The following is a 26,685-nucleotide window of genomic DNA, read 5'->3' on the forward strand; positions in this document are numbered from 1 at the left end:
ATATATATATATATATATATATATATATATATATATATATATATATATATATATATATATATATATATATATATATATATATATATATATATATATATATATATATATTATATATATATATATTATATATATATATATATATATATATATATATATATATATATTATATATATATATATATATATATATATATATATATATATATATATATATATATATATATATATATATATATATATATATATAATCGTCGAGAAGCAGTGGTGTGAAAAGCAATTTCAGCCGTCTCAAAAATGAAATTCTGCTTTCAAAATAGCTACACGCTTAAAAATTTCAATTATTTCAGTTTCAAGTGAACCAATTTTGATTATTTTTTTCAACTGCTGTCCTGTGAATATAACTTTCAAATATAATACTTTTAAAAGCATATAATTAGTTATGTTCCACGTTTTCACGTATAAATGGATACTTACTTTCAAAATTACGTCATTTTCTCTTTTTTTTTTTTCGTTCTTTAAGCTTAAAATATCAATGTTAACTGTGGTCTATTTTATCAATTAATGTAAATACATTATCTTGTAAATATTAATTTTAATTAATATTTAATTATAATTATTCAAAGATAAATCCCGGATCGATTACTTATTGTAATTCTTAAACTATTTAAATGCAACACGTCTTTCGCGGAACTTCCGATATAAGTTTACAATTGAAAATTGAAAACGTTTAAACATAGCTTGAAAATTGTACAGTTGTTTAAACAATTCCCTAGGCTCTTCTGTTCAACGGATTTCAATGATTCGAATTTATCGTTTCACAGGAAACATTTTCAGGAAACACGTGTACATGAAAAAATATAAGAATACTTTTTCTAGGCATGGTACAATGAACACATTAAACCCATTGTACCATGACAGCAGAACCCCGATTGCCACATACAATTAAAGAACAAGGCAAGAAATGAAACAAATTCTGATAAAATTGCCGCTGCGTTAAATGACTCAACCATACACGCCTGTAATTTTGACCTGCAACAAGTCCTGTATGTTCCAATAGATCCGACAAATCCGGTTCTATTTTATAAAACGAAACTTGCTACTTATAATTTTACGATTTTCAACACTGGAAATAATACTGGTAAATGTTTCATGTGGACTGAGATTGAGGATGGACGTGGGTCCTCAGAAGTGGCGTCTTGCTTGTTTCACTATCTTAGGAGCCTCTCTCAAACATTTAAAAGTTTTAGACTATTCAGTGAAACTTGCGGTGGTCAGGACAAAAATCAATTTGTTGCTGCCATGTTTCTGTATGCTGTTCAGGATTTACCTATTGAAGTAATCGATCAAAACGTTCTTATCTCTGGTCACAGTCAAATGGAATGTGACTCAATGCATGCTAGAATAGAAACCGCGGTCAAAAATATCCCTGTATACTTGCCGCATAAATGGGTAACTATTGCAAAGAACGCAAAACGAAATGCTCCAAAATGTGAAGTTTATACAACACTTGACCTTACCTATTGACTGGAAACCTCTTGCAAAACTTATAATGGTTAATCGAAACAAAGCTGAAGATGGAACTGTGATTAATTGGCGTGGCATTAAGTGGATTCGTTATGAAAAAGGTAATCCTTTTGTGATGCACGTTAAAACCTATTTAGATGAAGAAGTAATTCACAAAATATTGATTGTTCCCCGTAGGGATCGAAGAGTTACCTTTGGAAAACCTTACCTTTACCTTTTCACCATGGACAATTGTTTAAAGCCTTTGTTTGGAGAAAAAAGAAAAATATCGGTTGCACAACTTCAAAACTTGAAAGAAATCAGTAATGCCGCAAATTTTCCTGACGATTGCAGAGCCTTTTATAGAGACTGAATTGGAGATCCAAATATTGAGGACGAGACGCTATTACCTGATATAAATGACCAGAAAGAGCAAGATTTTTTTGAAATATTGTAATATTGTAGATAACCAGTATCCATTTTTCAATTTAAAATAAAGTTAACTTCCAAATGTAGCTACGTGCATTTTATTACGAAAAACCCTCCCCAGACGAATAATTTAAAGAAATACTTATTATTCTTATATCTAACGTGTTTGTCAGTATTACTATATAATATTTTATAGAGAAACAATAATTCGATTTAAAGGACGATTTTGTAGTTAGCCACTTTTTGAACCAGGCCATCGATATAGGGATCTTAGCATACGGTTTTGACAACATATATTGAAACTAATATTTTAAGTGATTGTTTTATTCACAATATTTATTCATATAAAATATATATTATCTACAGTTGTTACTTATATATAAATACATTTAAAATATACAAATTATGGAAACATCGAGGTACTAATGGAAACATTATTGGTATGGAGGTAAATAACCTCTCATTGGTTCTTGAGGCCTTGCTCCGGGAAAACCTGTACTAGGCCTACCACTTGGATATCCGCCTCCTTGTGTTGAACCAGAGGTTGGTGTGGTCGTTGGATAACCTGTAAAGAAAAATAAATAAATTACTGTTAATAATAATATGACTTTTTGATCAATTCAGCCGATATTTAATAAAAATAAGTTTTTAGACGAAACAATGAAAATTACTTGTTTAATAGATCTTTACAAAAATTGAAGGGTTTAATACGTATCCATCTTTGTCCACTGTCAAGTATATTATTTTCCATTTCTTAATTGTTCAATACAAACGTTTGATCAATGCTAATTTTTGAACAATCTTCACAAGTTTTAAATTCTGTTTAGAGAATTATTTTAAGAATTGTGTGAATTGTTTTTTCTACATATTATGTATTATGTAAGTTTAATGTATGTCTAAAATAACAGGCTTATACTACTTTCACTAGAATCCATGAAAATCAATAAATTAAAACGTACAGAATATTCATTCACATTCGAGCATATTACTAACCTGGTTCTAAGCTAGGATATCCCGTATTTCCACCACTCGGCTCTTGTCCACTAGGTCTAGGAGTAAATCCTGGTCTACCATTTGGACCTTGCGGCGATTGCCCTGGACGTCCTCCGAATTGATCTTGTCCTCCTTGAGGCTCTCTTCCAGGATAACCAAATTGATCTTGACCGCCCTGAGGTTGTCTTCCAGGATAGCTACCTCCTTGTTGCTGCGGTCTTCCACTTGGATATCCCGTAGAACTTTCTTGCTCGCTGGGTTGTTCATATGCAGGATATCCAGGTCTTTGAGGCTTTTCACTTGGATATCCGCCGTTTTGATATCCTGGCTGTGATGCTTGTAATCCAGGTGAACTTTGAGGTCGCTCATTGCTACCGGGTCTTCGACTAGCTTCTTGAGGTCTTCCTCCGGTAGTAGGTCTTCCACTGGGATAACCACCTTGGGGTCCCCCGTCAGGACCAGTAGGATATCCTTGCTGCGTAGGTCCTCCAGAATAATCTGCAGGTCCTTGTTCGTATCCAGTGTTTCCTTGCTGACCGGAATATCCTTGCTCTCCACCTTGCGGTTGGTATTCACCTCCAAATGTTGCACCTGGACGACCTCCTGTGCCTATCATTGAGTAATCGTAAATATTTGCGTTTTTGTCATACAGTGATGGTGCAGAATCGCAATCAAAAAGATTCCACCAAACACAAACCAAGTATTCTTGGTGGAATATTGTTCCGTTAGGACATAAAAAGTCATAAGTTTTATTATTGGCACAGATATGAAATACTTGACATCTTGCTTCAACGTCGGCATAATATCCAGGATATTGTTGTTGGTCACAGCTGAATGAAGTTTGGGGAATTTCGGAAAATATTGGATAATCTTTATCAGGTTCTCCAGGTATTGCGGAGTAATCTCCTTCTTCAAATTGTCCCTGATCACCCTGTCCAGGAAAGCCAGCCTCTTCTTGACCTGAGAATCCGCTTTGTCCTTGTTGTCCTCTTTCACTCTCTGAAAACTGACCTCCCTGTCCAGAAAACCCTTGTTGCTGACCAGGAAAACCTTGAGGACTTGGCTTTCCTTGACTGCTTGGGAGGTTGCTTGGATATTTTTGACCACTTCCTTGTTCACCAGGAAATCTCTGTCCACCTTCTCCACGATTTGGATATCCACCTTGTGAGCTGGGATAGCCTTGATCGCCACCTTGTGGTGTTGGATAACCTTGACTTCCTGTTTGGCCTGGATACCCTTGTTGGTTAGGATAACTTCCAGTTCCTCCTTGTTGACTTGGATAACCTTTATTCTTTTCCTCTTGTGTTGGATAACCCTGATCTCGACCAGAAGAGCTTGGGTATCCTTGATCACGTCCTGTTGTACTTGGATATCCTTGGTTTGTACTTGGTTGACTTGGTTTATCTTGGCCACGTCCTGATTGGCTTGGGTATCCCTGATCGCGGCCTGCTGCACTTGGATATCCTTGACTACTTCCTTGTTGACTTGGATACCCTTGATCCCGTCCTGATTGGCTTGGATATCCCTGATCGCGACCTGCTGCACTTGGATAACCTTGGCCCCCTGCTTGTTGACTTGGATATCCTTGTTCACTTACTGGTTGACTTGGGTAGCCTTGATCACCACCTGGTGGACTGGGATAACCCTGTGTAGCACTTGGTCTGCTGGCATATCCATTTTGTTTTCCAGGAACTATATAAAAAATAACACTGATTATTATAAAACAAAAATTACAAAAAAATTACCAGATACTTTCTGGTAAAACTGCATTGTAAAGACAGTATCTTTGTTTTATTTAAATTAATACTAATACAATTCATTGCAATATGCACAAATTACAAATTTAAAATCTCCTTTTTTCCCAAATTTGATTTATTTTCTTTTTACTGATCATTTATGAAGATAAAAGAAATAAAATAACATTCACAAAAGTTTTTAAAAAGGAACATTTCAATGTATGCGACATCCGAAAAACTAACTAAAAGTTCGCATACTGAAATGGTATGTACAGATCGAGCATTTTATCTGTGCGGCTGAGTGTTTTCGGAACAAAGATATAATAATGGTCGATATATGTGTATGTTTATTCTCTTTCTAATTCTTCTATTTCAAGCTGCAATACTTTTGATCTATCATCACTGAAAGCCGTTGAACGTGCTTAAGGCAACAATATTATTGAGATATTATTCACCTAACGAAGGAGAAAAATCTTATTTTGCTGTTTGAATAGTTTTCTCGTTATTGTTAAAATAATTTTAATATTGCGTATAGTTCTGTATTGAATTTTTTTTAATGTCAGTGAGCCTCCACACTGAATAGTTGTGTTCAAAAACCAGTGTGGTTGCAATACTTTTGGGTTTTTATTAGACAACAAAATTTGTGTCCTAAATTTTTTACAATTATCCTTTTTTTAAATCCTTCTTCTCTTGAATTTGTAGCTTTTAGGCTATAGGTAGGGAAACAGAGAAATCTCTAACTTCGTTTGCATGTAGTAAGTTATGAAAATGGTAAAACAACTCATCTTCATATTTTACAAAAAAATAAATATTTAAAAAAATCCCTTGTACTGTAACACTCACCTGAACCAGGTCTTTGGGGTCCGCTAGGGTATCCACCACTAGGTGCTTCCGGTTCAAGATATCTATCACCAGGTCCTTAAAGTTATAAACAAAAGTAAATTATATTTTAATCGATGTCAAAATGTTTTTCCTACTATATCTTCAGCTTGTTAATTTTTATATTTTTTAAATATTTTACTATAGAAAGAAATAATGCACTAACTGGAGCCAACATTTCAGTAATTTACCTATATAAAACCAACCAAATAATAATAACCTGTGGACAATGCGTGGACACCATCCACGCATTGCAGTAGAGAGAACAACATTACCGCGATATCTAGGGGGTAAAGGACTTATGGACATAGTAGAGCAACTGGATAAACAGGTTGCTAATTTAAGAACTTATTTTCAGGTGCAGGAGATATCTACCTTACATTAAGTAATCTGCGCAGTAGATGATACAACGCCGCTTAAACTGGGCGACATCTCAATGAGATCATCCAAGAATATGCCGACAATACAGCGTCTCTATTGGTTGACTGGTTGGTATTAGGAAATATGTTTCCCGAGACTGAGGGCTTTCTACTTGCTATTTAGGATCAGGTTATTCCAACTAAAAATTACCTAAAATATATTGTTTAAAGATCCTCAAGGCCACAATGACAAATGCCGATATGGATGCCAAGCCCAAGAAACCATCCAACATCTTACCGGGAGCTACCAGGCATTTGTCGTTACTGATTATAAAGAACGCCATGACTCAGTAGGAAAAATTATCCACCAAGAACTAGCTGACAAACTGGGACTTCTCCAAACCGACTATCTTCGTTACTATCAATACGTCCCTGACGGAATACTTGAAAATAACAACTACAAGCTATACTGGGACCGCAATGTGCTCATAGACCAACCAGTGGTACATAATAGACCGGATCTCATACTAGTTAATAAACTTACCAGGCAAACAACACTTATTGAAGTGGCGATACCTTACAGCAATAATTTTCGTGTTAAATACAACGAAAAAATCGCCAAGTATAGAGATCTAGAACTACAAATCAGGAGACAATGGAGAATGGAAAGTACCCAGACAGTACCTATTATTCTGTCTACTACTGGTGTTATTCCCAAAAACCTCATAGCGAATATAAAACAGCTGGGTCTAAATAAACATCTTTATAAGGCCATGCAGAAAGCTATACTCCTCGCGAGGGGATGTGTACGAAAATTTTTGGGAGATACTCCAGCATACCAAGTCACCTAGTGCTCGATAACAAGGAAACAGTCCCACCAGAGCTCAATCCTTTTGATACCGTATTTTTCCCCTTAGAGGGAGTGTGAGCCGTATGACTAAATCGGGGATAATAACAACTTGTGGCTTGTGGAAGTTTTTGTTGGTCCTTCTATCAGGCGCGGTTCCCTGCGAATGGGGGATGCTTTTTGGGTATTCGTAGCAGCGATATCCAGAGGGTATGAGGGATACTTGGCATGGAACGAAAACTGACACCTTGCAGTAGGTATGAAATGCAAAATCTTGAAAATGGTGAATCATGATTTATGTTTGGGGTCGCTGCCTGGGGATCGCCAGGGCACGTCTGGAGTCGGCGCTGGACGTAACACAATGTGAGACGTCGGTAACAGGGTATTAAGGAGGCGGGTCCCTGTCATAGAATCAGCTACAGACCAACAAGAATAACCACAAGCGAGCCAAACAACAACAAGAGCTCCACTCGCTGAAGGTGCTGCGCTGGAACATCAGCCAGCACTCTAGCGGGACGACCGAGGGACGCATGAAATGGACTGTGTCTACAAACGAAAACATTTTGCGCTTCTATTATAAACTGACATAACTCGGTCAACAAACGATGGGCTATCGACAACAGCTTTATGCCGAATTTTATACGGAGTACCAGATATTCAAATCCTTATGTCACAAAACCTAGAAGAATCCTTATGTCACAACCTGTGGGAAGTAGAAAAAGGGGTAGACCAAAACTCAGATGGAGGGACGGTGTAGATGAGGATGGTAGACAAATAGGCGCAGCAAACTGGCAACAGTTGGCAATGGATAGAACTGACTGGCGTAATAGACTTGGGAAGGTCGAGGCTCTTTTATAGGGCTGTAGCACCAATGATGATGACCAGATATTCAAATATCGGAACAGCGAATAACAGATCAATACCGGGTAATTATTAGAAATATTCTTATACCAGAGACTAGACACGATATCATCAGAAGCGAAGTCGAATGAGAGATTCATAACCAATAGGTAGTTGTCGAACCAGACTCTAATGAAATCCCTAATGATCAGATTCCTGAGCTTCTCATACAAGAAACTCAACTTGATAATACACAGCAGGACAATTACGAGTTGCACGATAGTCTGGTAAACGAGATGGCACGTGTCGTATAAGAGTTTAGTGGAACAAACCCATTTAGCAGACCACCGCTACCAATTCCCTAAGTACCCTATACCTGATACCCTGAGTATCTGAATAAGGGAATTTTTTCCTTAGAGGAAGTGTGGATAATAATAAATATAGATCTCTCTGAAAAAGTTGAAAATTAATGAGGCAAAGCCGAAAACATTCACTCTTCTAGAAATTTATTGAAGTACAGAAACGGCTAAAATCAGTAAAAGCCGCAGAACCGGATGAAATCAATAATGGGCTAATAGAAGAACTGAAGAGACGGATTTAAGAACTTCAACTAAGATCAAAGATAAGTGACAGAAAAAAAACATGCCTATGGATTTGTAGGCAGGGGCATATAATAACTATCTTTTGATAGTTATTATAATATAAGATATAAGATATAAGATATTGTCAACTATTTTGAGAAACCAATTAGGTAATTACACCGAAAACACATTAGGACAATACCAATCGATCGAAAAGTGTGACGAATATGATATAGATCTGCACATAAGTACATTCATAGATTTTCAGTAAACCTTTGACTTTGACTTGATAAACAGGTACCAACTTTTAGTGATGACAATATTATATCAAGAAAAAATAATCAGACCAACGTAAATAAAAATGGGCAAGTCAGTAACAGAGATCATAAAAGTGGAGAAAAATACGGAACATATTAACATAGAAGTAGATGTACGACAACTTGACTGCATGTCCACGACTTTTTTTGATATAATACGAGGCAAGAGTACAAAGCCGTATGGGCTAAATGGGAAAATAGAACAGTGTTGTCAATAGTTCTTAGCTTAATGTAACTAATAGATATCTGTGTCAATGTTATTATAGGTTATGTTATTTGTTATTGTTTCAAATAAAAACCCATTTAAATTTTACATTTTAAATTTAGCCGGGCTCATTAAACTCATTCAGCGAACCGAAAACTATCTTCATCAATGAAATGTGTAAAGATAACATTGAATTTATTAGGCTGGAATAAATTTTGTGATTTGTAGTAAAATAGTTAATTTTTAAAGAATTATTTTCATGCATTTTTGAGACATTTGGCATTGGGTATGGTGTTCTATGCATAAGAGATGCTGGAAAGGCTGCGGAGAAAATTCTTTATTTAACATACGGATTTGTATTTTTACGAAAATTCGACTTGCAAAACAAAAACTGCACACAGTTGAATTTTGATCGGTATTAAACTTAAAAGTTAAAATATTTAGTGTTGAGCAAATTATTGGTCTAATTTTAAAAACGACTAAAGCACTAGCTATTTTATATTTTTTAGTACCTCGCGTATATTTTTTATGCAAACTGTTTCATACCTTGAGGTCTTGGAGTAAATTCGGGACCCGATGGTCTGCCTCTTCCAGGATAACCAGATTGATCTTGCTGTCCAGGTCTGTTTGCCCCACTGGGATATCCTCCGTCTGGTGCTCCTGCTTGACCAGGTGGCCGTCTAGGTCCCCCTGGCCTGCCTTGTTCTCCTGGCCGCTGTGGTCCTTCTGGTAAGGGTCTTGAAGGTGTTGGATAGTTATAACCCTCTTGCGCCTAAATCATAAAATAACATAAAAGTATTAGTCAGAAGCAGAAAATGGTTGTAGGGCCATATGTACCTCTACGTGGCACCAATCTGGAGCGAGGCAGTAGAGATAACGGCCTATAGGAGGCAAGTGGACAGAACAAGTCTGTTGCGAGTGGCATGCGCCTACAGGACAGTGTCTGCGGCAGCCTTGTGGACCATCACTGGATATGTTCCGTTGCATGTTTTGGCGGTGGAAAGAAAAGAGCTCTATTAGAGAAGAGGCCCAAACCTTACTGTGGCCGAAAGAAGACAGGAAAGGGAAAGGTCAATTGAAAGATGGCAAGAAGAATGAAACAACATGGAGGATGTGGCACACTGGACGAAAATGCTGATCACAACATAAGAAATTGGGTGGACTGTGGCCACAGGCAACTGGATTATTTCCTGACGGAATCCTGACGGATTATGTCACAGGACACGGATGTTTTAGGGCCTAACACATACGATATTAGATTGCAGCAGATGGATAGTGGAAAGGAACAGAATGGAGAGAGAGACAGCTGTGAATTTTGTTACAGTGAGAGAAATGATTGAGAGAATGATTGAAAATAAATCAGGTTGGACTAACATACACAGCTATATACGTGCAGTGATCAATAAAAAGGAAGAGGAAGAAAAACAGCTGGACCAACGGCAAGGGTAAGAGTGAAAGATGCTGGAAGTTGAAGCTACAGAAGTGGGTCACACTGTATGAGTTAGATAGGCGTGAGTCAGACTGTGGGGAAGGAGGAAATGCCCATCTAGGAATGATGCTGTACTAGGAGAGATAAGGGTCTTCTACGCGCTACCTGAAACGAGACAGCGAGCCTTCTTGCTGATGAATGGAGTGTGGATGTGTATGAATGGAGAATGAATGAATAGAGGTAGTGCTTCGGAAGTGATGCCGGCCTTACAGCGGCCATTCCGCTTCCGGATCGCTGGATGACAGAGGAGATTCACGTCGCGACAAGTTTCAGTACAAGCAGACACGGTGGCGACTTTGACGGGAGGTGCATTGGACTACTGAGCGTGTCCGATTGCAAAACGTCGGAGTATCAAGAGTGTACTGTATTATTATAATTCTAAAGTTGATGATTACTTTTTACCATAAAGATTTAAAACTGTTAATGTTTTACGATAATCTAGTTAATTTTAAGTGTCATAAATGCATATATACTTACAGATAAGGTTCCTAATAGTGTGAAGAGAACTGGAATAAAAATAATTCCCTATCAATAAAAGGTTTTTATTAAGATTATATTCTAATATATCTAATACAATAATATTAATAAAACAAAAGAATAGAAAACGAAAACAACAAAATAGATGACAGGAAACATTTTAAAATTGAAGTCTTATGTAAAGGCAAAAAACTAGAGTATCTACATACGAATATCTGTTTTATTGCAAGTTAAAACTATAGACTTAAGTATACCATGCGGTCCATATGTATGGAATAAATTCATTTTTAGCGTTATTATGTACAATGTGAAAAAAACCTGAAACAGGTCGATTTTTATTTTTAAATTGACAATTTACAGTATGAAAATATTATCCCCTTCCAGCACCCCCTTTGAATTATAAGCACCCCCTCGAAAATTTTAAATAACAAAGGGGGTCGTGTAGCACCTTGTTAGAAAGGGATTTTAGTCCTCTGTTCAGCAATATAAAGTTTTTTGAGTTTGTGCAATCATAACTTGATTTTTACAATTAAATTAAATGTTCAACTTGACCACCATTATTCACTTCTTGACAATAACCGAGGCGATTTTGGAATTCTCGTACAACTTTTTGTATGACCTCGGGGGCTATTTTGTTAGTTTCTTTCGTTATCCTAACTTTTAAATCAGCAATATCGCCTGGTCTATTAAAATATACTTTAGAAATAATTAGGTATTTTCGTATCTGTTCTGCTAAACATTAGAGAAAAAACTTTGAAGATAATAAAATATTAATCAAAAAGCCAAAAAAACAATTGATATGAATCTAGTAGGCTGCTGTCATTTAGATATTTAAAGTTACTAAAAGACGTTTGGGATGTTTGCTGAATGAGGGTTGGGACCCCGAGAATGAAATAAAGAGCAGAGTTGAACAAGCCAGAAATGCTTTTTTGAGGCTTCGTAAGTTTCTGACTGATCGCAAATTGGACTTCAACCTCCGATACAAGATGCTTAAGTGTTACGTGTGGCCTGTTCTCCTGTACGGAATGGAAGCATGGACGTTAAAGGCCAGTTCCATTAACAAACTTGAAGTGTTCGAAATGTGGTGCCTGCGTCGAATGCTCAGAATATCATGGACGGACAGGGTTAGAAATGAGGAAGTACTCAGAAGAGCGGGCTTACAGGATAGGGAACTTTTTAATTATGTAAAAAGTAAGAAGACTGCATACTTGGGGCACATTATACGAGGAGAACGATACACTTTTCAGCAACTGATACTCGAAGGGAAAATAGAGGGTAGGAGAGGTCTCGGACGTAAAAAAATGTCATGGCTGCGCAATATTCGACAATGGACAGGAATCCACAGCTATGAAATGCTTCGCAATGCTGCTAAGAACAGAATTATTTAATCCAGAATATTTAACATCTCACCTGACAAGACGATGTACGGTGGACGCCTACGCAGAAATGCATGGCACCTTAAGAAGAAGAAAAGACGTCAGTATAATATTATTGTGCGCGTAATAAATTTAATTATGGCTCATTTGTCCGAGACTCAAAGAATAGACATTTTAATTATGATTGGTTGTGGTAATAAAACAAGAACTCAAAAGAAGGTTTGTGAAATGTTTAATAATAAATACCCTGATCAACAACTTTCGCAGTCTATAGTTAGAAAAATTGAAAAGAAGTTTCGTTATACTGGACATGTAAAAAATATTGAAAAACCAGGTAGAAATATTAAATTTACTGATGAAAAAAGTTAGATGTACTTCTAGAGATTGAGGAAAATCCGCATAAGACAACTCGAAAACTGACCGCCGTCAATGATGTCAGTAAATCATCTATTTTGAGAGTTTTGCATAAAGAAAAATACCACCCTTACAAAGTCCAGTTGGTTTAGGAGTTAAATGAAGATGATCCCGATAGAAGGAAAGAATTCTGTGAAATGATGATGGGCAGAATGAACGCAGATTTGCAGTTCATAAACAAAATAGTTTTTTCTGATGAAGCGACGTTTCATTTAAACGGAACGGTTAACAAACCCAGAGAAAATCCTCACTGGGTGTGTGACTCACGCAATATCCTAAAAAAATTAACAGTTGGGCTGGTATCATTACCAATAAAATTATTGGTCCTTATTTTTTTGAGGGCACAGTTGATGGTGAGGTTTATCTAGATTTTTTGATTAACTTTTTAGTGCCTACATTACGAAGATTTTTTCCTTATGTAAATATTTTTCCCAATAGGTGGATTGGAAGACGTGGAACGATCGAATGGCCGGCTAGATCCCCGATTTGACTCCTCTCGATTACTTCTTATGGGGTTATTTAAAATCTAAAGTATATTTTAATAGACCAAACAGTATTGCTGATTTAAAAGTTAGGATAACGGAAGAAATTAACAAAATAACCCCCGAGGTCGTATAAAATTTTGTGCGAGAATTCCAAAATCGCCTCGGCGATTGCCAAGAAGTGAATGGTGGTTATTTTGAACATTTAATTTAATTGAAAATTACATTTAAAAATACATTCTAAATATTATGTGACATTATTATCTTCATTCACCCTAAAGTTTTGTGATAGAGACATTATCAAAATTTACATATTAAAAATCAATTTTCTCAGTTATGATTGCAGTAAACTTAAAAAACTTTATATTTCTGAACAGAGGACTAAAATCACACACGATCGAGGTGTCACACGACCCCCTTTGTTATTTAAAATTTTCGAGGGGATGCTTATAATTCAAAGGGGTTTCTGGAAGGGGATAATATTTTCATACTATAAATTGTCAATTGTCAATTTAAGAATAAAAATCGACCTGTGTCAGGTTTTTTTCAGATAGTACATAATAACGCCAAAAATGAATTTATTCCATACATATGGACCGCATGGTATATTAACATAGACTGAGAAGTCTGTAGAGCTAAGTAACGATGCCATCTTTTTTTCGTTCGACTTCAATATTTTCTTCGAGCACAATTTTGTATCACCGCTTTCAATTTTAGAATACCAACGGTGGTCCGTATTAGATATATCTAATTTATTTAATATACAAGTTTTACTTTTTAGTTTAAGTCTCGTTTATTTAATATTACTCAAAATGTTCACAGATTAGATGTTTCTAGAAGGGAACGATCCCAATTTTTGCGCCCCTCGAAAATTAATGTGAGTTCCATGGCACCCGCTGTGACCACGCCTATGATTTCGACGATAAATTAAAGAAAACAAAAAAGGGAATAAGTTCTATCGTAAAATAGACACATTATTAAGATAGTAAGTATTTTTTCAAACGTGTTTAAAAACAAATAATTGAGCAATTCATATATAAGCAAATAATCAAGCAATTTCCTAATTTTATTTTAGGTAATTTGTAACGATTTAAACCTATCAACATACGCATTTATTTGTTAATGGTATAATAATGATAATTATGCGTGCCAGTTCACAAGGAGAAATTAAAATAATAGAAACGGTGCCCTTCAAAGAGTTTAATTCTTGTATTTTCAGAAGTAGACTTACATTTGAGTTGCTAAAATTTATAATACGTAACATACAGTGTGTCCGTAAAGTATGGAATAAATTTGATATTTCCTAAATGAAAAGCCTTTTTAAAAAAATCTAAAACACAAAATTTCATTATTTAAGGTGATACACATTACAGTGATGACGTCATCGGCTCTTTTTTTTAAATGTAACACCCTTTATTTTAGGACATTTTTAGATCGATAAAAACGAGCTGATTCCAAAAAAGTATAATACTGGGGGGTCTAACGGATATAATTTGAAAGATATGCGCCTAGAAAATTAATTTTTATTGATTTATAATATTAATAAATTATAAATAAATTATAATAAATAACTTGAAAGTAATCCAGTAATTAATACATTACTTAATCTTAAATGTTTGAATTGTAGCCCTTGTTGTATTTGACAGTAACCCAAACGTTGTACAAATTCTTGTAGAACCTTGTTTATGCTTTCTTGAGAAATATTGTTTATTTCTTTATGAATTCTTGTTTTTAAGTCTCCAATATTTGCAGGTTTCGTTTTATAAACAACATTCTTTAAATGGCCCCACATAAAATAATCCAAAGGATTGAGGTCTGGCGACCTCGCTGACCATTCAATATATCCACGTCTTCAAATCCACCTGTTCTGAAAATTTCGTTTAGGTACCTTCGAACATCTAAAGCATAATACGGAGGCGCATCATCCTGTTGAAACCATAAACTTTTATCAAAACCTCCAAGATTAATTGTACTGGGGAATAAATTAACTAAAGTAGGTACGAGATACCCACTTAAAACTGAAGGTATGCTGGTCCGTTTAAATTACCTTCGAAATAGTCGGGTCCAATGATTTTATTTCTTACAATGCCAGCCCATACGTTTACCTTTTGCGAATATTGTGTATGATGTTTCCGCATCCAGTTGGAGTTTTCTTTTGCACAGTATCTACAATTTTGACGGTTGACCTCGCCATTTAATTTGAATGTAGCCTCATCAGAAAAAATAATATTTTGAACCAAGAGAGGGTTTCGGTGGCTTTTATCCATCATTATTTCGCAAAATTGTATTCTTTTATCTGGATCATCCTCGTTTAATTCCTGTACAACTGTGCATTTTACTTACTTTACTTACTTTTACGTACTTTGTGTACCGTTGTTTTGCAAACATCGAGGTCACTGCTAACTTTACGAACAGAAGTGTGCGCATCTTCTTCAAAAGCAAGTAGAACATAATTTACAGAGGGACGACCTGATTTGAGTGCATTTTCAACCGTACCAGTTTCTCGAAATTTCTTTTCAATCTTACTTAATGTTGACTGCGTGATGGGTATTTCTGGATATTTATCATTAAATAAATTACACACTTCCATCTGAGTTCTCGATTTGTCTCCATACCCAATCATCATGAGTATTTCAATTCTTTGCTTTACACTCAAATTCATTTCTACTTAAAATTAATTCTAAGCAATAATACAGAACATTCACGAATTAATACAATTATTTTACTACTTAATTGTTATTGAACGTTACTAAAAATAATTACAGTTTACCAAAAACTAGAAGTAGGCTACTTTTTTGCAATTGATAGTAAATAATTTATTTTCTAAGCGCATATCTTTCAAATTATATTCATTAGACCCGAGTATAAATTTTTTTTGAAATCAGCTCATTTTTATCGATCTAAAAATGTCCTAAAATACAGTGTGTTACATTTAAAAAAAGAGCCGATGACGTCATCCCTGTAATGTGTATCACTTTGTATATTGAAATTTTATTGTAAAATGTAGAACGTTAAATTTAAAAATCGTCGTGTTTTAGACTTTTTTAAAAAGGCTTTTCATTTAGGAAATATCTAATTTATTCCATACTTTACGGACACACTGTATAATTTGTCCATTTAACATTTAACAGGTCGTATACTGTAAGGTTCAAATAAAAGTTTTGGTATTAATCTTAACTCTGTATTGCCCCTTGTAACTCTTAAGTTACATATTGAATACGAGTCATAAAATACTTTTCAAATGGAGTTGCTCTATCAACATTTTTGGCACCTTTTGGTGCAAGAACCCTATCTTCTTTCGGACAAAGGGTAAAATAAGTTTCATCTCCGTTGTAAACTCTGCTAGGATCAGAAAGAATGTCAAAATAGTTCTTTTCAATTAAATATTCTTGTATATTATTAAATCCCTTTCTGATGAGTGTGAGAAGATGTCTTTAAATTAACAACAATTTAATCTTTAAAGGACCTTTACAACATAATAATACCTAATCAAACATTTAGGTAAAGAAGATTCGTTCATTGGTTTAACTACAGAAATAAGTGTCCTCGATTTCAGGTCAAATCCCGGCCTGCATAATTGCTTTATTTTGATTTCGCTGAACTAGTATTATATAATTTTATCGGCAAAAGATCTCTATCTTACTAAACCTTTCGTACTGTGTGAATATTGTGCAGACAAGACAGAGTTAATTCAGGATATTTCTTGTTTGGTTTAATTGTTATTGTACTCATTGTTATTTTCACTTGCAATTGGATCACTTATTCAATTGCAAATCATTTGACCATAAATTATTTGTTATCGTAATATCTTTCAAGAACAATGACAGAGTTCAGTATGTTCAACATAATAGAGCTAATTATGTTCTTCTTTATGTCATACATTATCTGTGATTTTAAGATAACTTATGCGATACTGAGTATTTGGAAAAAGCGTTTTTTCTACAACGTGACGACTGCGTACAGACTCCTTCATGAAATTGTATATACAGGGTGAATTTTTAGTGTGACGTCGGTCGATAATTCCATTATGGTATAAAATATACAAAAAACTTATTTAGAAAAAAATGTAAGCAATGATAGAATAGCATAGAATAGAATATTCTTTATTAATCCCATCAGATCACATTGTGATATAGGACAAGTCATATAGTACATAAAGCATGATCAACAAGTTATATAGGACAATTACATAAAACAAAATCAATAAAATATAAAAAAAAAGATATGCGATATAGAGCGTCTCTGAACCCGTCGGTCCTCATTCCCTGTAGTCTTTTATTAAGTCAAAATAACCATTTAGGTTGTAAACGCATAATTGGATCAAGCATGCTTTTAATTTATTTTTGAATTTTTTATATTAAGTGGCAAACAATTGTAAAATTTAGATCCTGCAAAATCAGGGCTAGTTTCAAAGAGAGTTTTGGAGTGTTTACACACGCTTATCAACCTCCCGTGTCTTGTCGGGTAATTATGAAAGTCAGAATTAAGGGTAACATTTTGAAATTTAGTTTTGACGTGAATAATACACTTATAAATATATAAAGCATGAGAAGTCAACAGTCTGTGTTCAATAAAATATTTACGACATGATTGTCTATTATCAATATTGAATATCAATCTAAGAATTCTCTTTTGAGTTATAAAAACTCTAGAAGAGTTTCTAGAGTTTCCCCACAAGACAACATTATAGGCCATATATGAATAAACCAATGCATAATACACACTTATCAATTGATTGGTGTTAAATAGGATTTTCAACTGAAGGATCGCATAGTAACCCTTATTCATTGTTTTGCAGACTTTAGTGACATTTTCATCCCATGTCATATTACTTTCTAGAATGCTACCAAGAAATAGTGTTGTATCACTAAAGGGTATTTCCTCATAACTAACTGTGATTTTACAATCATGGGATGGCTTACAGCGCGAGTAGAACAGCATACAAATTGTTTTCTTTGCATTTACCATTAAAGAGTTCCTTTTACACCAGGTTGTAAATTCCTGTGCTACTAAGTTCATTTTTGAAATGAGTTCGACTTCAGTTGACTCGTCAACTACAATTGTTGAATCATCTGCATAAATAACTGTATGGTCTGGAGTTAAAAAATTGATCAAATCATTGACATATAAAAGAAATATTAAGGGTCCCAATACGGAGCCTTGCGGTACACCTTGATCAAGATTAAAAACAGATGACTTCTTATTATCGACTTTTACTAGGAATTTACGATGTTGTAAGTATGACCTTAACCAATTCAAGAAATGACCCCGAAAACCAAGGGCTTCTAATTTATGCAGTATAATTTCAATGTCAATAGAGTCAAAAGCCTTAGTTAAGTCAAAAAAGAGTGCACCCACATACCTTTTTCGATCCAAAGCAGCGTGGATATAATTAAATAGAAGCACTCTCTGTAGATTTATTAGGAAGAAACCCATGCTGGCATTTATTTAAGATATCATATTTATTCAGAAAATTTGACATTTTACTGTAAATACACTTTTTGATAATCTTAGAGAGTACACTTGTTACGGTGATTGGCCTGTAATTATCAACCAAACATGGATCTCCCTTTTTGAAAATTGGACTAACTACTCCCGTTTTAAGGTCACTTGGAAACTTGCCGTCCTTGACAGATAGGTTGATGATGTGAGACAGAGCAGGAGATATATATGAAGAAATGTATTTAATTATTTTAGTGGGAATTTGATCAATACCTACTGAGCTGGTATAGTTTAAGGAAGATATAGCATTCTCAATATCATATTCTCCATATTCTCCATACATGGAAAATATGTGAAATTCTACATTGTGGTATATCAAACATACCACTACGTGGTATATCAAACATACAATGTTTTAAATGGGACACCGTATATATTTTTTCAAATTTGTATTCTCATAATTCTTGTTCTTATAATATTGGGTTTTGCATTACTATACAGAGTATTTAACAAGTTATGACCATTTTTATTTCGAAATCCTTATGAAATCAACACCATGTATATAAAGAAGTAATGCATAAACAATGCATAAAATGCATAAAAAATTTGTATACAGGGTGAACTACAAAACAAGATTACGATTTTCTCAATTTTTTTAAATGGATCACCCTGTAGTTTATTTTTTAGAAATATTGTATTTATGATACTCTTTCATTTTTATATAACATTCCCTATATCTAAACTTATTTCTACTCACAAAAATTGAATGTATTTCCGAAATTTGAAGAAAACTAAAAATATCTCGGAAAGTAATAAGTTTAAGTATAGGGAATTTTATACAAAAATGTAAGAGTACCATAAATACAATATTTCTAAAAAATAAAATATAGGGTGATCTATTAAACAAAATTGAGAAAATCGTAATTTTGTTTTGTAGTTTACCCTGTATACAAATTTTGGTCAATGATTTTAATTAAGCTTAATTTAAAAACTACAAAGTATTGTTTACGTTATTATATAAAATAAATAATTGTTTATGCAATACTTCTTTATATACATGGTGTTGATTTTATAGGGATTTCGAAATAAAAATGAATATAACTTGTTAAACACTCTGTATAGTAATGTAAAGCCCAATATTATAAGAACAAGAATTATTAGGGGAACATAAATAAGAAAAAATACTAAAACACTAAAAACTCACCCTGTATGTAATTTTTTATACATGTAACAGCGACTAAAAGAATTACAGCTTTTACAGATTCCAAAAATGATTTGATAGAGACCTCGTATAGGTAAGTATATGATGTGGATGTGGTACGTCGAGAGTTCTGTGGTCGGTACTCAAAAAGAAACAAGATGTTCAGCTGTTTTACACGTTATTGGTACGTACGTGTTCCATTTATCAGGTTTGTTAGTTTTACGATAGCCTTTCTAGGTAATTGTTGTAGTATTTTTTGTATAATGGTTTCTTTGGGACTGTCTTTTGTTTAAAGAAATTTTTAAAAACAGGCTCAATAATATCAAAGCGGGAGTTACCGTTAACGGAAAATTAATTAACAACTTGAGATAAGCAGATGTCGCTATGACCATTTTAAGTTAATAAGAAATAACAATAATCTAGATACAGTAGGAAGACGCCAGAACTCGTGGCTGAAAGACTTAAGGAGATGGTTGGACCGCTCATCCTCATAAATCTTTTGCGCAGCAGTTTCCAAAACTACAATTGCCATTTGGATCGCCAATCTTTGAAAGGAGACGGCGCCATGAGAAGAAGAAGATACTTTTCTATGGCTTAGTATAGTGTTGTTTCAATTGCGATTGATTCGTTCGTTTTGATTCAATCACTTCAAAGTATTGACCGACCGAACCCCGCTAGTTCATAACGATCGAATCGTATGGTGACAAAAATCTATTGATCGACCGCCGACGGCGCTGATTGAGATCGAACCAAAACAAAATCCCACAGCCAATACTTTCATTACTTTCGGTCCTCGGTCCTCGGTCGTTCTTCACTTGTGACGAAGACCGATATATGCCATGCGGCTGAATGATTGCGTTCGTTTGAATGATTCAAAAATTAAAATATTCAATATTGAATTAAGAATTGCGTGCAAGGCAGCGACTTAGCTACAGACCGGGAGTATTGTAGTTGGAAAATATTTTATCGGACCCAAGCGATTGCTTTCGATATTGTTGTTAATAGATATTAGGTAGTTAAAATCATTTTGCAAAATTAAAATTTGCACAATGACAATAAATATTTATATTTGGATGCAGCATATATTTCCATACAAATTTATAATTATTTCTGAGTTACACTAAGAACCTAAAAACAAAAACATAATAAATTCTAGCTTCTCGAATATTTCTTAAGAATCTAAGCCCTACTCGCACTAACACAAACGTATGAAGGACAATGGAGGTAAATACTGTCGTACGGCCGTAGCGTCCTCCTGGTTCTCTGAGGTCTCTTGACGCTCTACGGCCGCCGCTCTTGAGGAGGATCCTAAATTTTTGGTTCCATCCTCGTGTTCGTGGAGTTTCAACGTGTTTCCGGCTTCTACCTGTGAGAAGTTTTGCAGGGCCTCTGTGGTCGACAAGGGAACACCGGCAATCAGAATACTTTATCCGTTCGAGCTTTCTTACAATGACTTTAAATGTATGTGTTAGTATTCTGAGCACGGCGTATGTCTCGAATTCCACAGAGATGCTGGCCTTTTCGTATCGTTGTGTAGCGGCGTTCCCTCTCCTCCTCGAGAAAGGCATAAGAATGCCGGCAGTGTCGACTTTTCTTACTGCCCTTCGCTTCGTGTCACTACCTTTCGTAAACAGTATTTTCGATCCTGTAAGGACGGTTACTATTTGATCGGAAAAGCAATTACAAGCCCACTTGGGGTTTTTATTCGCTCTTTACCGTCACAGGCCCCAAAGAACGCTTTAGTCAGATCGACACGATCTGAAATAGTTCTAAGACCACTGTCTTTTTCTATTTCAAAGGCCGTGTTCTTACTGGCAGGGAGCGTTCGGAGTCAACACGCCGGTTCTTGTGCTTCACTTGTTTTCTTCAAAGTGGAAGAAGTCTTCTTTTGTTTGACGTCTTCGACAATATTAGGTTACTGGATTAATAATAAAACTAAAAGTAGTGTGGTAGCGACACCAGGCCAACAAGGTCTAGCGGGGCTAGTAGTATATGACGACTAGATCCCGATCGGAAGATGTGCTGCTCTTTTATACACTTAGTGTTTGAGAATTCGCAGCAATCTTCCACCGGAAAGCCAATGACAAAGCAGTTAATAACGAGCTTTGTGATTGGCCAGTCAAACTGACAATCTGTGTCGAGACTGGTCACTTTGGCGACAATACACATATTTATATGAAATAAGGTAAGCAATACTACCGGTTTTTAGTCGATTCAGCTCAATCAATCGGTTACTTGTTATTTGTTTTAAACGGCAACGAAAAGTATTGAGATGAACGAACGATTACAATGATTCTATCGTTTTCAGAGTCGGTCACTGATTGATTCGGTTGTTGTAAAATGAACGATTCATTAATTTAGTATTAGTATTGAAGCAGAGGAGTCCGTGTATGGAGAAGAGCAGCCACAGACAGACAAGGGTGGAGGCAAAAAATAAAGGAGGCCAAGGCTCATTTTGGGCTGTAGTGCCGTAGAAGAAGATTGAAGCAGAAAGTAAAAATGTGGATGGTGGGGTACCAAAAGTGTATAAGAAGATTAGATTATTCACAGACTTAGTTCTATTTGTAAAATCTTTAGTATATAATGAATCAATTCAATAAACAATAATGAATAACTATTTTATTAAAAAAAAAACTATTTGATTTCCAATTTAATCAACTAATTTAAGTGGATATGGACACCAGTACTAACCACCTTATTTAAAAATCTGAAGGTGTATGAGTATTTTTCGTTTCAAATTTATTTTAAAGCGAACAAGATATACTCTAATGATTTTCTACATTAACCGACTATAAATACACCATTTTTAAATGATAACATTATCCTTTTACTTACATAATCCTATGTACCTCCATTCCATGTTATCTGCAAAAAGAAATGGAATAAATTATATACCTATATTTATAAACTTAATTAAATAGCTCTTTTTTAGGGTTTACAATCCTACATAATATGTATATAATGAAATAGAAAACCTCAAATCCAACATATCTCTCTATAATTATGAGATAAACATATTAAGTTCAAACTCTAATGAATTTTCCAGGAAAAGATAACACAGGCGAACTCAAAAATTTATACAACTTTTTTTACAAGTAGCTTCTCAAGTAAATTTCTCCTATGCGAGGCACTTTGTTGTTTTTGATAAAGTGACCAGCAGTAATCACCCATCATGTTGTTCCAACGTCCCTGGTATCGTTTCACCATCACCTTGATATCCTGGTAGAATCGTTTGCCTTTTTCTTCACTGATATTAACCAGATTTTATGGAAAAAATCAAGATGGTTATGCAAAAAGTGGATTTTGAGGAGGCTTATTAGACATCCCAAATTTTTAAACTTATCTAATAAATTTCCTAAAAACTTGGTTACAACTTTTTTGAATGCAATCCAAACTTTTTTTCCTTAGTACTCATCTTGGTTTCTAAGGTAGAGTCGAACATCATTCTACTAATATCGGTTCCAACAAAAACACCTTTCAATTTGTCTTCTGATAGATGGGGAAGAATCTTCTTCTTCTTTAAGTGTGGTCTCCCGATCGGAGGTTGGATATCATCATCACTATCTTTACTCTATCTACTGCTGCTCTGAAGAGTTCTATAGAACTCCAATTAAACCAGTCCGCTAAATTCTTCAACTATGACACCCTCCTTCTTCCTATACTCCTTCCTCCTCTTATCTTTCCCTGTATTATCAGCCCTAGCAGTTCATATCGCTGTCCCCTCATTACGTGTCCCAGATATTGTAACTTTCTTATTTTTATTGTGTTTATTGTTTCGCATTCTTTGTCCATTTCTCGCAATACTTCCGTGGTAGTTTTCTTCTGTGTCCATGCTATTCTAAGTATCCTCCTGTAACACCACATTTTAAAGGACTGTAACTCATTTGGGGAAGTAACTTATTTGGGAAAGGTAACTTGTATGGGGAAGAATAGATACCAAGAAACAGTCATAATATTGGGTGATTGGAACGCAAAAATAGGCAAAACAACAACAGAAGATCTGCTGAAAGGAACAGTTGGTGGGTTTGAAATAGGTGAACGAAATGAGAAAGGAGAAAGGCTATTGCAATTTGTCATCGACACTGAACATGAACACCATGTTTAAGCATCATCCGCGAAGACAATCAACTTGGCTTCACCGAGGGGAAAATATAAAAACCAAATAGATTATATTCTTGTCAGCAAACGATGGAAAAGTTCAGTAGTCAACGTAAAGACAAAACCAGCGGCTGATTGCGGAACAGACCATAAACTGTTACAATCCGAATTCCGTATCAAATTTCGCAAAAAAAACCGAAACAAATAAGACAATTAAATATATACCTAAAGAGCCTGGAAAATACAAAGAAACACTAAGACATAGTAACACACCAAACATTACTGGCGATCCCAATCAAACATGGGAACATACAAAGACGTGGATTATAGACGCAATAAATATTACAAACCCCAAGGAAAGAAAAACACTGGATGACTGATGAGACACAACCTAGTAGAAAAACGAAGTAAAATTAGAAACAATGCTTCAAATCTAACAGAAACTGAAAACAAGATAGCAAATGTAAACAGACGCATAAAATCATCAAGTAAAAGAGACAAAAATAATCATATCAAAGAAATATGCAAACAACTACAAGAACACGCCGACCGTCAAGAATCTAGAGAACTGTTTGCCAAAGTAAAATACTTAACTAAAGAGTTCAAACCACAAACGCAGATAATTAAAGATAATTTGGGAACGATCCTCACCAATCCAGAAGGCATAGCAGCGACATGGAAACAATATTGTGAAAAACTAAAAAAAATTAAAAACTGGAAAACCTCAAGGAGAAGACGGAATCACGGCGGAAGCACTTAAAGAATTGGGAGACATAGGAATTGAAGTAATATTCAAACTGTGTAATGAAATCTCTAACACAGGACAATGGCCAGATGATTGGTGTACTTTCAGCTTACTTTCATACCCATTTATAAGAAAGACTCACCAACTGACTGTAATAACTACCGCACTATAGCTCTGATCTCCCCCGCAAGTAAAGTTCTGCTAACTATAATTAACGAGAAACTAAAATCAATACTTCTACAACAGATCCCACAAGAATAATGTGGATTTTTCCCTGGAAGAGGCACACGAGAACAAATTTTCAAAAGAGGCAAGGCTTTTTATGAGTTATCAAGAGAAGTGCCACCGTTGAATCCGGTCACCTTTTGCTTTGATATGCAGCAAGTGCAGCCCCATTCACGTACACCTACTAATAAGCTTTTTATGCTCAACAAGTAAGTTTTGACGTATTCTACATATGGACAGAAGGTATGGCTGGACGAGGATCGATGGAAGTATCATCTGCTTTACTTTGTCATCTGGATTCATTAAATCTTGAAAATAAACAAAATGTTCGTTTATTTTGTGACGGATGTGAAGGGGAAAATAAAAACGCCCATGTTATCCATGCCCTCTACTATTGGCTAAAGAAAAAATATCCTGAAAACTTAACTGAAATTCATCTTACATTTCCTGTTAGAGGTCACAGTTTCTTACCAGTTGACAGAGTATTTAGGCACGTTGAAAAAGACTTAAGAAAATGTGCTTCTTTAAAGACAAAAGAAGAATTCTGTAGAAGGATTCTGTATGATGTTTAACAATTGTAATCGTATTTAAAAAAAATTAATTGAATATTAGATTTTAAAAGAATTATATTGAAGAAAAATCATCCTTCACCAATAACCTCTACATTCTTGGAACACTTTAGGGTCGGAAGTAACTCTGAAGTTCCTAAAACGTTGCGTCTAAAACGAAAGGTAAAAAAGACTCACAGTTAACACTAGAAACCGCGAGATTAGGAAGACCACTAAAAGAAAACAAAAAAAAATCGTTAAAATATTTACTGATACAAGAATTTGGAAATACGTGAGAAGATGACACCGTTAATGAAGGTAATGAAATGGAAAAGGAGTGTGAGTGTCTAGAAGATAATACAGGCCTACATATTTGAGAAGGTTTGTCTTATAAATAAATAATAGTATTTTTCTATACTGTTGATTTATTTTCGATATTTAGGTATTTACTTATTTAGCGACATGACATAAATCTAACCAACGGTTAAGCAAAACAAAATAAATCCATTCATATGAAGCAAAATGCTATAAATCCATACAATGTTTAAGCAAACTAAGAGAAATCCAACAAAATGAAAGCATTAAAAATTAAAAACTCCAAAATTTAACATAAAACTAATTTAAATCGTTTTCTAGAAAAACGCAATTGCACAGTTCAAAGGGCATTTTCATTTGGCGATTAATAAAAATTATAAATATTTGAACTTAAAAAAACACACTCAAACTAAATGTTCAATTTCAACAAGATTATACATTTCGGTCAATTTAATTGTGTACATAAAATTATAAGCACACAACATTTTTAGGCAAAAACAAAACAATTTTGAATAGTAAAAAAGAATATAAAAATCAATCGATTAGCAGAATTATTTTAATCAAATTATTTTGTAAAATTTTAAAATGCGATAAAATTTTGAAATTTTCTGTCACTTGTTATTTCACATAATTCCGTAAACGCAGCACATTTTCAAAAAACAGCCCTCACATCAACCCACCTTAGTTTCTAACCTAAGTCACTAAACTGTTAACAATAAACTGGATTAAACATTTATCTGAATGTTCTTTTATACGAAATCATACCTGGAGGAACATCTTCAGATGTACGCCATCCACCTCCGAAAATTCGCAATGTTAGATAATCTTTGCGAAGGAAGAGGGAAGGGAGAGCAGATGAGTCGCAGGGTCGTTCTTAGATGTCGGAATGATACGAAAAATTGCAGCAATTACGAAAGAGGTTACATATTTCGAGCTACTACGTAGCACAAGTGAACGAACGAAGCGTAAAACGACTTGAAAGATGTGTTTTACGTTAAAATTTAAATTCTCAGACTAAAATGCCTAAAAAATAAACGACAAAAATATTTCGCATGTTATTTAGAACATTTCTCACCTTAAACAGAATCAGAAGAATTATAATGTTAGCAATTACACAGATAAATATATCTTTATTAGTTATTGTTTTTAAATTTTTAAAGTTTGGGATTTTTAGCAGTATCAATC

The 26,685-nt window shown here is 34.7% G+C and overlaps 1 protein-coding gene across 1 annotated transcript; it reads right to left on the bottom strand.

The window, feature by feature from the left end:
- Positions 1 to 2,257: 2,257 nt before the first annotated feature.
- LOC140448285 (uncharacterized) lies at positions 2,258 to 26,292 on the bottom strand. Its single transcript, XM_072541379.1, has 7 exons — positions 26,181 to 26,292; positions 22,405 to 22,434; positions 10,655 to 10,683; positions 9,235 to 9,460; positions 5,504 to 5,578; positions 2,925 to 4,616; positions 2,258 to 2,496 (listed from the first exon to the last, which is right to left on the bottom strand). Exons 2-7 carry the CDS (start codon positions 22,427 to 22,429, stop codon positions 2,366 to 2,368), a joined length of 2,178 nt encoding a protein of 725 aa, XP_072397480.1. The 5' UTR covers positions 22,430 to 22,434; positions 26,181 to 26,292; the 3' UTR covers positions 2,258 to 2,365.
- Between the last annotated feature and the right edge of the window lie 393 nt (positions 26,293 to 26,685).

This window comes from Diabrotica undecimpunctata, chromosome 8 (assembly GCF_040954645.1).
Source record: "Diabrotica undecimpunctata isolate CICGRU chromosome 8, icDiaUnde3, whole genome shotgun sequence".
In the NCBI taxonomy this organism is placed as follows: Eukaryota; Metazoa; Arthropoda; class Insecta; order Coleoptera; family Chrysomelidae; genus Diabrotica; species Diabrotica undecimpunctata.

Bases quoted from the DNA above. Each gene is read 5' to 3' on its own strand.
- LOC140448285 (XM_072541379.1), bottom strand. From the start codon at position 22,429: ATGGAATGGAGGTACATAGGATTAT. The intron at 10,684-22,404 runs GTAAGTAAAAGG...TTTTTATTCCAG, and splicing joins ATGGAGGTACATAGGATTAT to TTCTCTTCACACTATTAGGA. The intron at 9,461-10,654 runs GTAAGTATATAT...TTTATGATTTAG, and splicing joins CACTATTAGGAACCTTATCT to GCGCAAGAGGGTTATAACTA.